Source organism: Lytechinus pictus, chromosome 14 (genome assembly GCF_037042905.1).
Source record: "Lytechinus pictus isolate F3 Inbred chromosome 14, Lp3.0, whole genome shotgun sequence".
NCBI lineage: Eukaryota > Metazoa > Echinodermata > Echinoidea > Temnopleuroida > Toxopneustidae > Lytechinus > Lytechinus pictus.
In genome coordinates, this window is record NC_087258.1 from 21,905,470 (window position 1) to 21,920,000 (window position 14,531).

General features: G+C 38.2%; 1 protein-coding gene across 1 annotated transcript in view; it reads right to left on the reverse strand.

Annotated features, from left to right (window-relative positions):
- Window positions 1-1,579: 1,579 nt before the first annotated feature.
- The window catches only part of LOC129276943 (macrophage mannose receptor 1-like), a 13,265-nt gene continuing 313 nt past the window's right edge, over window positions 1,580-14,531 (reverse strand). Inside the window, exons 2-5 of the mRNA XM_064109542.1 lie at window positions 7,876-8,262; window positions 6,611-6,784; window positions 4,149-4,370; window positions 1,580-3,537 (exon numbers count right to left, since the gene is read on the reverse strand). Coding sequence (XP_063965612.1) covers window positions 3,302-3,537; window positions 4,149-4,370; window positions 6,611-6,784; window positions 7,876-8,262 — 1,019 coding nt within the window. The 3' untranslated portion in view covers window positions 1,580-3,301. The remainder of the gene's footprint in view (window positions 3,538-4,148; window positions 4,371-6,610; window positions 6,785-7,875; window positions 8,263-14,531) is intronic.

A 14,531-nucleotide genomic window follows, 5' to 3' on the forward strand; every position in this document is an offset into this window, starting at 1 on the left:
AATCATACCAGACTTTGCAGTTTCAAGCACTCACATGGACATCAAATAGAGAAATATTGACCTCTCCTTGTTACAGACCTGGAACTGGTCAAATTATGACGTCACATTTTGACCAACAACAGTCATCGCTATTGTGTCTATTGTCCGTTTTTTTTTTTTTATAACGAGTTCACTTTGAACCCCATTTTTGTAAATTGCCGATCCAAAATTGGTCTATAGATGGGTGTTTTTATCTTTAATGCTGTTGCCTTTTGTATCCGTGACCTTGGCAGGTTCAATGAGTAGACCTATATTTTCAATCTTTTTCCAGTCGATAATTCAGGACTGTCATTGTTGTTCCAGACGATCACACGTTCGAAATGACATCACTTCTATAGCGCTTTTTTGTGAAGAGACACATCAAGGCACAATACATTGAGATGAAAACATATAGTATAGCCCCGGGATAGTTGCATGATGTTTCAAAACACACACACACACAAAATGATTTTATTCATGTATTTGTTCATCAAATAAAATCACTTGGCAAAGCCCTATGGGCGAACGTGATCGTGAACATTAGTTCAGCCTGTCTATCCCACGGTAGAAATACCATCATTTCTGTAGCCTCTGTCGAGAAGACATACAAGGCACAATACACAAAGATGGAAACGTGCAATAGCACGAATATGGAGTCAAAACGTAAACATAATATTATTAATGCATTTATTCGTCAAATAAATCACTTGACAAAGCCAACCGGGCGAAAATCGGTGAGCATTCTTCAGACTACCACCCGGCACTGGAAATAATATCATTTCTGGAGCTTTTTTTTGCAATGAGATACGAAGCGCAATGCATAGAGATTATAAAGTGGTAAAATATGCATGATGTATCAAGATTTATTAATCAAATAAATCATTTGTCAAAAGCCATATGGGCGAAAATTCGTGAACAAATGCGAATGTAAATGAACACACAGAGCCCTTGGAATGATTATTTTACTGGGGTGCTGAATGTAAATTTGAACCCCCCCCCCCTCCCCCCCAAAAAAAGGTTTGCAAAATGGATTTGAAATTGCGAAATGGATTTGAAATTGGTCCCGAGATATTTAACATGGATGTTTAAAAAGCAAAAAAAATGAAGGTCATTTTGGTTACGTTATTCCATTTTTACACATCTTCCAGAATACCTGGGGTGCTGCCTATGGATAATAATACACGAAGCACCCCAAGGACATTTTGGGGGACCCCACCCGCGTCCCAGGGCCATGTGAAGACCAGTTAAAGGTGAACAAATTGACTGTGAATTCATTTCAAATGCATTTTACTTTAAAGTTTACCCTAGAAACAAATAACAATATTATTAAAAATACATTTTTAAAATAGTACGCTATAAATCACATAGGATCAAAATAATTATGGAGGTCAAACAAAACTCAGCCTAGCCAATTGGTCATTTACATCGTATATGTTAGATCTAGATTAATTTGTTTCATTCCTTTGCCAATGTTCAACATTAATGACGAAGAGTAAACTTTGGGCACCACTAAAAATAATGAACATTATTTTCATAAATTTGTTTGATTTCTCTTTTATTTCATCTTTGCAGTTTTTATTCGTCACAAAAACAATCAAAGTATACAAAACATATCGTTGCACTTCAATCAAACAGAACAGTGATCAGATACAATCTGTGTAAGTACATAAACAAATATCCTAAATAAATTGTGTACTCAGAATAATTTACTAGTAACTTGTAACCTAGTCCTGCCGACAGTACGATCCATTAACCCGAATGAAAAGGGATACGGTTTTACCCGTCGGTCCACGGTCGTTCTGGCGGCATCGCTGGGGTATAGCGCAACCCCCCAAAATATGACATTTTCATTTATTTACATGACCGAACGTATGACATAAAGAAAACACCACTACAACATGAAAAGAAGAAAAAACAAACTCACAAAAAGACGATTAACAAAAAATACTAATCTACGGTCGTTAAAATTCATGCAATGGAAAAATATTTATTTATGTTTTGCCATTTTACAATGTGTTTGTTGAGTTTGTTTTTCTTTTTTGCAATAATTTCCTCAGTAACTTTATAAGAAAAAAGATAATAATTAAATTGTTTCAAACTAGGGAAAGCCTCTTGGTATTTACATCGCAAAATGAATTGTTTACCAAGTAAAATTTGAAAATTAAATGCTAAGGTGGATTGACTTAATGGTTCTAGTAATCCAAATAAAATAGTTTCACATGAATGGAAATAATTAGGATTAAAATCAGTCACTCTCATACGCAACGCATTCCAAAAGGATGCTATCTTAGGTCATGCAAAAAAATGATCCAATGTCTCTGGTGTCGCATTGCAAAAAGAGCATAATGCATTGGTTTTCTTTCATATTTTTGTGAGCCATTCATTTGTAGGTTATTCAAAATTTTATAGTGTGTGATTCGTAATGGAAGAGTGAACAATTTGGAAGTCTGTTGTCTATCGATGTTGTAAAGTTGATTAAAACGAGTAAACACCTTGGAGGTGTCGGGGTGATTATTATTTTAAAAAGTGCGATAAAATTGTTTTGTCGATATATTCTGAATTCTCTTTACATCTCTGAAATCATACTGTTAACAAATATAGCACATCAGCAACTCTATCGTGATTGGGCTTGGTCATGTTGATGGCGTAATTTTCACATAATGTACCCCCCCCCCCCAAAAAAAAAAAATAATAATAATACCTGGATGTGTAGGCCTACCCGTTATTTTTGACAATTAGCCCCACAATCCCAGTGAGTATATTGCCATTTTGTAGCCGTTTTCCCTTTTTAAAAGCCCTTTGAAGCCGTCCTGTAGACATTTTGAAAAACGGCTAGGAAGCGGCGAAATTTGTCCATTTATTTGCCACAGACATTTTGTACATATCACGACATCAAGCCGGTAAATTTTGTCCACTTACTAAAATGTGCGGAACAAATATTTCATCGTCTTCTTTTAATTTTTCGATATTTTAATTACTTCTTTCACCCTTTTTCAAGACATTGAATTGGTACGTGTTTCATGAAGCCCCTGGACCAAGGATGCAATTGGATACCAGGTATCCAGCTCGGAGAGCAAGGGGCGGACACCCCCGCTATATTTTGAGAATTACCAATGGACGCTCCCTCTATTTTAAGAATTTGCTTTGCGCCCATCTGTTTCAAAATCTTGCCTGGATCCGCAATTGTCCAAAACTAAATTTCCAATAAAATATATTTACAGGGCCTACAGACGAAAAATGCATAACCTACACCCCGGGCCTACACCAAGAACATTGGACAGTCCTAATCTATAGTCATGATGTAAAACACAAACCCTTCCCGTTGGATAAGCGTCCCGGCTGAATTGCGGGAAAGAAGGCAAGTCCCATTTAGCCTGGTATAGGCCAAGGATTCACAGTTGAGGTTTGACATGCATGATGACGCACATCTCCCGACTGAGCTTCGTATGACGTGATCGATGATATCCTCAAGGGCAGGTACCCACTCTCCTTGCTTCGCAACGAACTGATTGGATCGTTCTGTTTATCAAAATAATGAGTAAACAAAAAAAAGAAAAGATGTGGATCTTTTTTTTTCGAAGTTCCCAAGCACGGCAAGTTATTAACACTGTTTGATAAAATTATAATAATACAAGTTTATACAGCATTCTCATAGCGCTTATACCAATGTTTCTAAGCACTGGTCATGGCCGTATACCAAATTTTTCTAATCTCAAAAGCGAGGGAGCGAAGCGGCCGAGCTTGTTGGGGTGTTTTTAAAATGAAATTGAAGGATTTTGTTGAGACACTTAATGAATTTGATAAACATTTTCAGTAATAAAATATATGGTTTTTTTTTCAAAATACGTGGGGAGACTACCCCCTAACCCTCGCTGCGTACGGCCATAGTGCTGCATAATTTAATAGGGCACTATTGACTATATAGTCAGGGCAGGTGCCACTAAATGTTTCGTCAATTTTGTCCTCGATAGAACAAGATTAAACGTCCAAGACCTCTCATTTCTATACTTTTTCTTTCTTCTTCCTGTACTTTATTTCATCTGTTTTCCCCTCTTATTTTTTTCCAACTACTCTTGGCGTTCGCCCCCCCCCCCCCTTGTGGCGCCGGGCGCTGTTTATTCACAACCCACCTCTCTTAAACTCGCAGATAAAACCATTGGTCGTCCATGAAGCACATCCGTCAGTACGCCATACCGAGTATCCGTCTACATCGGCTAGCTGAAAGCATTCGGTTCCTCCGCCAATGTAACCGAAATTAGTATATCTCAAAGGTTCGCCGCTCATCCACATTAATAGGTCATCATTGCTCCCCGAGACACGTTTAGTAAGGCCAATCCAATACTTTCCTTCATCTATTGGTTTTATACCATGGCGAACGATGAAAAAAGAAAAGAAAGAAGATCGTCGTCAAAAGACCTTATGCATTGATCATCGTTAATAGACCTTATGATTTGATAATCGTCAATAGACCTTATGCATTGATCGTCGTCAATAGATTTATGCATTGACTGTCGTCAATAGACCTCATGCATTGATCGTCGTCAATAGACCTTACGCATTGAACGTCATCAGGAGACATTTAGCATTGATCGTCAGGGGACCTTATGCATTGATCGTCGTCAATAGCCCCTATATTGATCGTCGTCAATAGACCTTATACATTGATCGTCGTCAATAGACCGTATGTATTGATCGTCGTCAGGAGACCTTCTGCATTGACGTTCTCGCGTTGCCATATAAAGTCTGAAGCCATTCATGCACTGGTAATTTGCAGCTGGCGCAGCTCTAAAAACTCCGTTTACGCTGATTATTTAATCCTCGGAGGGAGGGCGCTCTGAGATTATAACGTCATATATATAAGGTCTATGATCAGAATCACAATCATGAAAACAAAACATTACTTAATGATATTGTTTAACTATTAAGATTGAATTCATGACGAATCAAAATAAAAAGAGACCAAAGTAAAATGATAGCTTTAAAGGAGAAAGAAAATTTGCATTCATCCCCCTCAAAAAGGAACAAAATGGAAAAAATACACATGCCAATACTGCCCTAATATGGCAAAGAAAACAGGTGAAATAACACAAAATAGAGGTTTTAATGTGTTTATATGATTATATTTTCACTAATTGAATTCGTCATAATTAGGCCAAATTCCATTCAAAACTCTCACAGACCCTCATATGGGAAATGATTGTTAATCATCATTCGAATCTAGAAATGAATTGACTGTTCTTTTTGCACTCTGAGCCGAGTTTACACCATTGTTACTTGCTAACTTTTGTCATAGTAAGCAGAATATATATGCCATGTATGCCGTTTGGTTAAGATTTACCCCCCCCCCCCAAAAAAAAAAAAAAGAGAGAATGAAGCATCGTGGTATAAATAGTGGTACTGGCTCTCGCCTTGTAAACAGAGGTTCGTGTGTTCGAATCCCACCGCGGCCTCGCGTCCGTTGGCAAGGCATCAATCCGCACTTTGCCACTTTCCTCCCTGGTGTTGAATAGGTACCTGGTGGGTGTTTCATAAAGCTGTTCGTAAGTTAAGAGCGACTTTAAGAACGACTGGTGATCCTTTCTTGTGGTAAATGGTATATTGAATTGACGATGGTTAAGCGCGTGAGAAGGGTTCACCAGTCGTTCTTAAAGTCGCTCTTAACTTACGAACAGCTTTATGAAACGGCCCCCTGGTAGGATGTGAAAACTTTGACAAAAGTTAGCAAGTAACAAAGGTGTAAAATAGGCTTAGAGTGCAAAATAGAATAGTCAATTCATTTTTTATGTCTTATGTCTTGCAATTTAGTCTCAGAACTCTCGTTAGAATGCTCACAGGGGAGTGGAGAAAGTACGTACAGTGCGTGCAGGTATACCTGGATCCGATGACCGTGATATAGCGTGTTTTCGCCCAGCGTCGTACGACGTAGAACGTAAGGGTCGTGTGCAAAAATTGCCAACTTCCATGGAAACAGAGGCCCAAGCGATCTTGAGCTCAAATCACGGACGGTTCTTCCGCAAATTAGCGGGCGTCCGCATTAGAACGTAGGATTTGTCAACAGCCGTCAACAGCCAATCAGATCGCTTGTAGAGTGAGCAAGCTGAGCCGATGTAAACATTCGCCCATCGCGTGCATATGCACATGTTGTACTCTACTCTGACTACACTGCACTGATAGCTGAAAGCTTCAAAACGATCCGGCCGCGATCAGCGATTTGCGAAACTGCTTACAAGCGAGAGTTGAGCGCGACGGACGCACGAACCAAGAGATCGTTCTACGTCGTTGATAGCGTCGTACGACGCTGGGCGAAAACACACTAATAATAATTGGACAATTCCAAATAACGGTACGTCCGACCCCATTTATGTGAGACCTTCAAGAAATTTGCTCTGAGTTCTTTTTCTTATGTCAGTCTGTAATGCCGTCAAATGACCATGGCTTGGTTAGTCTATGAAGTGAAGTGAAACTTGAGAAGAATGGGGGTCGGATGTACAAATACTATAGGTCTATTATTTTAAGAAATTGCCCAATTACAAGCGCTATATTAGTGTAATTATTATTCCATAATTATAAGGAATAGATGCATAGAACCTACCTCCAGAGAACCCACTCGTGAGTAAGTAATTATGTTCCGCTTCTGTTTCAATGTAGACAAGATGACCGCCATCACTCTCACAATTGGCCCTCGCTGCATCTCTGGTCATCGTTGTCAAGATCTTAGTGTAACAGGATGACCCGAAAACATCACTTACTCCGCTGCAGAACGGATCTTTCAAGATAGAAAAAAGAAGGGCAGCGATAATTTTTTTTTCACAATCACGAACTTTTGGTGATCCATTCAATTTATCATCAACTTTGCTCTAAGCAGGATTACCGTTCCATCACCTTAAATGCCAAGTCCACAATGGGGGCTTGGGGGCCATTGACCCCCCCCCCCCAAAAAAAAAATAATAATAATCATGACCCCAAAAAAGGAAACAGGTCAAAGAAAAGAGAGGATATGCTATTTTTGGGTGGGGGTGGGGTCTGGGGTGGACTTACGGAGTAATCATTTTTGGCCAGGTCATACTAACGATTTACAATTGGGACCATCTGCTAACCTATTTTATCATATCGATACTTGATCGCCTATATTATGCCCACACAAGAATCATTATGATTAATTATTTTTATTATCCATGTGGTCGTGCCATGCAGGACAGCGATATACTGGGGTGGTCCTCTCTCGGGAGCGTGTTTAGCTGTGTTCTACGCGAAGCGCTGAAGCTTTGACGGTTCATAATCTTATAAGAGAATATAAATGAAAGCATATCATAATAATGAATTATATGCCGGCGTCTATTTGGAGCTTGAAAGAAAGTATTGTTTAAGCGCGGTGTATCATGCTTCTCTCTCTCTCTCTTTAACCTAATTATTTTTATTAGACTCGTATTTATCATGTTTCTGTTATTTCGTATATTATCTGCCACCACTTCATGATGGCATGTATCATGCTCGTCTAGTAAAGTCGAAAAATTCAAAATTATATTTTGGAAGGTGAACTGATATCATTTTTCGCCCAGCCCCGCATTTTTAACGCCCTTCGTGACAAAGGCCTACCAAGAAGTCTTTGACGAAAATTGGTGAATCAAAACAGCAGCTTTGTCCTTGACTCTGGACAGACGACATAAGGTCCTATTTGCAAATTTTCGTTAGCTCCGAAACTTATGACAAAAACTGCTGTTCCATTTTGCTAATACTCGACCAAGACCTCCCACCTGTTCTTTGTTATTTGACAGGCATTTTAAATACTTTTACTGCGTTTTCTTGAATCTGTCGTGCGTCGCGGAGCCAAAACTTCCTACTGCCTAGCTACTTTACCTCCAACAGATCCTTCGCATATTGATCGATGATGATGATCGCAGAAGATGTCGTTCCAGAGAGCAGTAAAATCTCGCAAACGAATGCAGTCGGTGCCTTCGTTAAATGGTCCATATGGATCGTCCCAGTCAAAATAGTCAAACGCCACAGGTGAACCGTCCATCCATTTAAAATCGACGTCCCTGCCTTTGATCCCGATCCAGAAATCCACCGCCACGCCCTCACCGACCGCGAGGGACTGGACGAAGGCGTCTTCTTTGGATGACGTAATTGTCACCAGATTTGATTTGAAACTCTCGCAAGTCGTCTGGGCATCGGCACGGTTTAGCAACGTTGTACTTATATAGTAACAGGATGAGCTATGGCGGGAAAAGCCGATGGGACAGGCTGTATAGAGGAAAACAACATGAGGAAAACCATTAGGGTTGTTAGGCATTAGGGCATTTTAGCAGTCACTTCGCAGATGCTTTCTATAACGCAGAGAATCTGTGTCAAAAGCCCTTCATAGCGAAGTAGCTTTTGTCGAAAATTGGTGAATTAAAACAAGCAGTGTCATCTTGAATTCTGTACAGATTACAAATTTGCATTTTTCTTTAATTTTTCATTTTATTTTTTTTTTTATTTTTTTTTTTTGTATTTATTTATTCATTTTATTTTATTTATTTATTATTATTATTATTATTATATATTTTTTTTTTTTTGGGGGGGGGGGGTCCGGTCCTAAGACGAATCCTAAGACGATTTGCTGTTCCCGGTCCATCAACTTTCGACAATGACCTCTAATCCGTCCATTGTGATTTGAAGGGCATTTTCAATAGATTCTGAACGTTGCTGAAAGCGTCTGCGAAGTGGATGCTAAAATACACTATTGCTGTTACAGTAGCAGGCAGGGCCGTCGCTAAGGGGGAGGGGGTTGGGGGTGCGACACCCCCACTACTTTGAATAGTGTCGGTAAGTCTGCGATGCCGTCAGGAAAAATGAAGAAAAGGGGCTAGAGGGGAGAAAAGGGAGAAAGAGAAAAGAAAAAAAGGGAGAGAAGAAAAGAGGAAAAGAACCCCAAAAATGAAAGAAAAGAAAAAAATATTGAAAGGAAGAAAGAAAGAAAGAAAAAGAAAGAAAGAAAAGGGGCAAAGAGAAAGAGGAAAAAATTAAAATGAAAGGACAACAAAAGAAAGGAAAAATCAGAGGGAGAGAAGGGGACGGGGTAGACGAGGTTTTGTGTCGGTGTGATCAAAGATGCGGAGTCTGAGATGTTCGATACTTGCCACCTTTCGCAATCCTCACGGACGCTAATATTAGGGTCCCCTAACACAAAAGTTAACGCTCAATCATACACTTGATTTTTAAGATTGATTGTACATTATACTCAATAGAATCAAACGTAGAGAACTGCTCTACAATCAATGCTAAGCTTTGTGTTACAGGGGGGTTACAGGCCCTACAGATCTGCTTTCCGTGTGCAAAATTCTTTCCCGTGACACCCGCACCATACATGCATGTACATTACGACTGATGGCTGGAGATATTCGAAATGCAGGACCTAAAATAGATTATGACATGGTTAAGAAAGTGGTTTTTCAAACAAATCGAGTACATATTGAGTGAGGAAAAAGTTACTTAATTAAGGTCACACAAGATATAGATCATTACAGTCCATCGAATGATATTGCATTTAATGTGGATTATTGGTGGATCTCTGGCAGTTGATTCCATGGGTCAAATCACCTCTCCAGCCGAAACTATTTCGCATGCGTTGATTATGTACACAGCATGTATACGTGCGGGTTTTTTTTTCTTTTGTTTACTCCTATTACACAAACGATATTCCTCTAGCACACAATGTAATGGGCATTATGCTTTACTTTCCCCAGAAATGTCATGAAATTTTCAGCTCACGCTTCGCGCTCGCATCATCTATTTAGGGAGATCTATATCCTATCCATAATTTTATTTTGTTAGACAGTGCTTGAAAAGTTTCCTTTCGGGTCAGTAAATCAATAATTTCAGCTCGCGTGTCGAGCTCGCGTCATAAGAAGAGTTTGGTTGCCAAAGGGGTTAGGTCCACTTTAGACCATTCCGAGAAAAATCATGTTTCTTATTCTCACTTATTGCAATATTCTTATGAGAAACTAAATTGTCATGATGTACTACCCTATCATGTGAACATGAAATTGGGTATAGAATATATCTACCTGTCTTCAATTTTTTTTCTGTATTCAGCTCGTGCTTCACATCAATAATAATTATTGTTTGGTTACTCATCCTCTTCATAGTTACAATCGAGTATTCAGGTCGAAATGTCAAAATTTTCAGCTCGCGCTTCGCGCTCGAATTTTTGTACCTGCGAGATATGTATTCGATTCATGGATCACTGCGAACAGTGTTTAACAGGTCTATATACAGGCCATTGTATTTCAGTTCGATACGCATCTAGTTCATAAAAAGCTGCTCAAAATTTTAAATTCTTAGATCTAAATATATAAAATATATTTTTTTAATTTGAGCTCGCGCTTCGCACACGCATGGTATTTGATATTCTGGCCACATGAAATACCTTATCTTGTATCCAAGTATGAAAATTATTTAGGACTAACCCCTAAGAAAAGGGGGAATTGGATTTTGGCGACCTCGACTGGGAAAATGTGAATGAAAATAGTTTTCCCGGCCATGCACTTCATTTGATGAAAGCTGCATCTGCCCCTGGGTATGACCATGGACCTAATACGTAATAGGTCCATGGTATGACGAAAGAAAATGTAACTGATGAGAAAAGGGAACTCTACCATGATTCATCGTCGCCGGACGTTGGTAATCTATACCGATATTTATTGGTAATCATGGCCTTCACGCCCCCCCCCCCCCACTGGAAAAGGCCTAGCGACGCCCCTGGCAGCAGGGCCGGAATAAAGGGGCGGGGGTGACACCCATTACTCTGGATATCGTCGGTAATCCTGCACTCCCGCGGGGGAAAATAAAGACAAGTGGCACCAGGAAGAATATAAGGAAGGGAAATAGAGGAAAGATGAGGAAGAATGAAAAAAAAAAACATAGTCATTTCAACGGATAGAATCTCAAAAAAATTATCGGGCCCCTCAAATAATTTATGTATTGAAATATTAAAACTTGAATAATTGTTTTAACATATTCAGAGTGTATATACGTACATCGGGTAATAACAATAAAAATATGAATTTTTAAACGCGCTGAAACAAGAATATCAATAGCGCATACAAAATGTGAAATGTAATTATTGCATATTGCATAATCAATTGTTCAAGATAATTAGAATAATATTGAGGATAAGGGCAAAGGTAAGATAAATAATTGCGACAGGGGGGGGGGGGTGATTATATGAAATACATTTATCGTATACGTACCTTGGTTGCCATCACTGTAATATATGTATACTGACAGTGATAAAAGTAATCCAAAGAGCTGCTTTGAAAACTCAAACATGTCTTTTTTTACAGTAGCCGTCACACAAGACAAAAGAAAACACAAAAATAATCCAACTGTTTTCTGTACAATCAGTGATCGTTGATCATGCGTGGAAGTGGAAAAGACATATCACTTTTCAATAGCAATATATAGCCTACACCATATAACCATGCTAAGTCTTTTAATAACAAACGCTTAAATGTCAGCTATCGAGTAAAATTTTAGGTTAGTTTCTAATGAACACGAACTACCGTATATGCCTTCTGGAAAAAAATAAACATAAACGGACCGTAGGTTACTCAGAAATATTTAGGTTAGTTTCTAATGAACACGAACTACCGTATATGCCTTCTGGAAAAAAAATAAACATAAACGGACCGTAGGTTACTCAGAAATATTGATTCAAAGTAGTTTCTTAAAAATAAATATAGGTCTCAACTGATGACTGAGTAATATCCATACACGCATACACTCTAACAAAAAAGAAGGACTCCGAGATCATATGCATATGCAAAGAGCGATCGAAGCGCAATCAGAAATTAATTTTGGCAAAAAACGAAACAGCTTAATATCAACAATGAAATTTGGGTAAATATATGAAATATCCTAAAAAGGGCAACACGTACTCTATCTACTACATAATGCATTTACTAAATTATTCAACTCTTATTTGTTATCAACGATTTGCCACTGGTCATTATTGAGTTCGATTACGCGTGTACGTGACATCTCGATAAATTCTTCAATGATTTTTTTAGCGTGAAAAAGGACATGTTTTTATATTTTTATCGTGTAGCTATATAGGCCTTACATGGGGGCGGAGACGCGCCAGTCTTTTAGTATTAGATAGGGAATTGAGAAAGACGCAACGGTAGCGTATTTTTGTTCTCATTGCAAAAACAAACAAACAAGCACACACATGGGGCAGTATTTTTTACAATAGATCTATGTTTTCATGTCTTCCTTCATCCGCTTCATGTTATTTTGTTCATTGCAGGGGGAGGAGGGGGGGGGGGTCGCCGCCTCCTTATTTTTTCTTTCTCTGCCTCCTTTATCACTTTCCGGTCCCGCTCTCCCACTCACTACCGCCTACCACCCCCTCTTTATCTTAGGGTAGTTCGAATTGGATTAAGCGCTTGGCTATATTATGTGTCAAATAAGATATATTTGAGCTGCAAAACAATAAAACCAAAAGCACACAAACACAAATTTACACACACCTCACCCACACTCTTTCAACAAAATATTAAGGTTTTCATTCAAATAAACTCAAGGTAAATACAAGCAAAATTGACAAATCTTCATTTTATATCAATAACAAAAAAAAACACCGTCCACACGCACACAAACACACTTCCTCACGTGCACAACCCCTACACAAATATCGGGCGCGTGCACCCCCCAAAGAACAAACAATCAAACAAAATCAGCCAGATCAACGCGTATAGAAGATAAAGGGAGGGTCAGTGTGATCTTGCGTGTGAAAAATTCAATGTTGCTGACCAAATGAACATCATACTGATTCAATTAGATAACAACGCTTTCCATTTCTTCATTATTCCTGGAGAAACGGGATGCTGGCTAAATTTTGAAATCTCCATTTGTTTTCAATGCCATCACATATTTCGTCAGAGTCCCGTCTTTAAACCGAACCATTGAATGGTCAATAATTTCTCGAACACACCACTCCAATAAATGATCAATTATTCACAATCATTTCGCTCCAAATCGATAGTAGTCATATAGTCTCTTATCAAACATTCATTACAGCGCTATTGGCATATGTATTTTTTTTTTCAAACTGCCTTCATTTTTTCCCTCTTTATTCCCCTTCCATAAAAATATGACGTGCCAAATTTTGAAAATGAATATTCTTAATATTTTGGGGCAATTACGTACTAAAAGTATACTACACATACCTGGAAAAATATTTATGCTCTTATTTTATCTTATTTAAATCTGATAAAACTGGTCGCCGATGATGTTTATGATGTGTCCCCCGCCCCCCCCCCCAAAAAAAAAGGAACTCCACTGATTATCCCTCGTTTTGTTCAAACATGATACATGATAATGTATTTGCATTATTATGCACTTTTCTGCCCCTTTCTTTGGAAAGATGAGAAAGCGACACAGCATACTAGTAATGTAATATATGGGTCAGCTCATTTGCTCATTAATAAATAAAAAAAAGTAAATCTTCGAATAATTATTAGTCAGTGGACATATTTTCTGAGAACGTTGTCGTGCTTTAAAGGACAAGTCCACCCCAACAAAAAGTTGATTTGAATAAAAATAGAAAAATCCAACAAGCATAACACTGAAAATTTCATCAAAATTGGATGTAAAATAAGAAAGTTATGACATTTTAAAGTTTTGCTTAATTTCACAAAACAGTTATATGCACATCCTGGTGGGTATGCAAATTAGGAGACTGATGACGTCATCCACTCACTATTTCTTTTGTATTTTATTGTATAAAATAGGAATATCCTATTTTTCTCCTCATTGTCAAGTGAAACAACGATTAATTCCCCCTGAACATGTGGAATGAGCATTGGTTAATACTATATGATTCAGTCAAGTTGGTCCTTATTGTCAAATCTATAAAAAATGAAATATTGTATAATTCCAACAATAAAAAGCAAAAGAAATAGTGAGTGAGGGACATCATCGACTGTCCCATTTGAGGTGTGCATATCACTGTTTTGTGAAAAATAAGCAAAACCTTAAAATGTCATCTATAATCTATCTATATATCTATCTATTATCTATATATCTATCTATCTATATATCTATCTATTTTCTATCTATCTATATATCTATCTATCTATATATATCTATATATATTTGCTTACAATCTACCAGAACGGGTTGCAAAATTCTTATTCAATGCCTCTTGTGACACTCTCAATACAAATGTCAACCTGAGTAGATGGGGGAAAAGATCAAATGAGAAATGTTCGAAATGTAACAATCGTGAAACTCTTCACCGTGTTTTAAACCATTGTCATGTTTCACTAGACCATGGTCCATGACTAGACCAAGGTAGATACACCTGGCGTCACAACAATTTGCTTAATTATATTCGCTCAATTGTGTCAAGCGGGATAGAGAGAGGATTTGGTAATGACGATATTGCAATTTATTGTGATCTTGGCTCCGACACCCCCGTTGGTTCACGTGGTAGATCAACTATTCCCGTTGAGTTCACACAAACC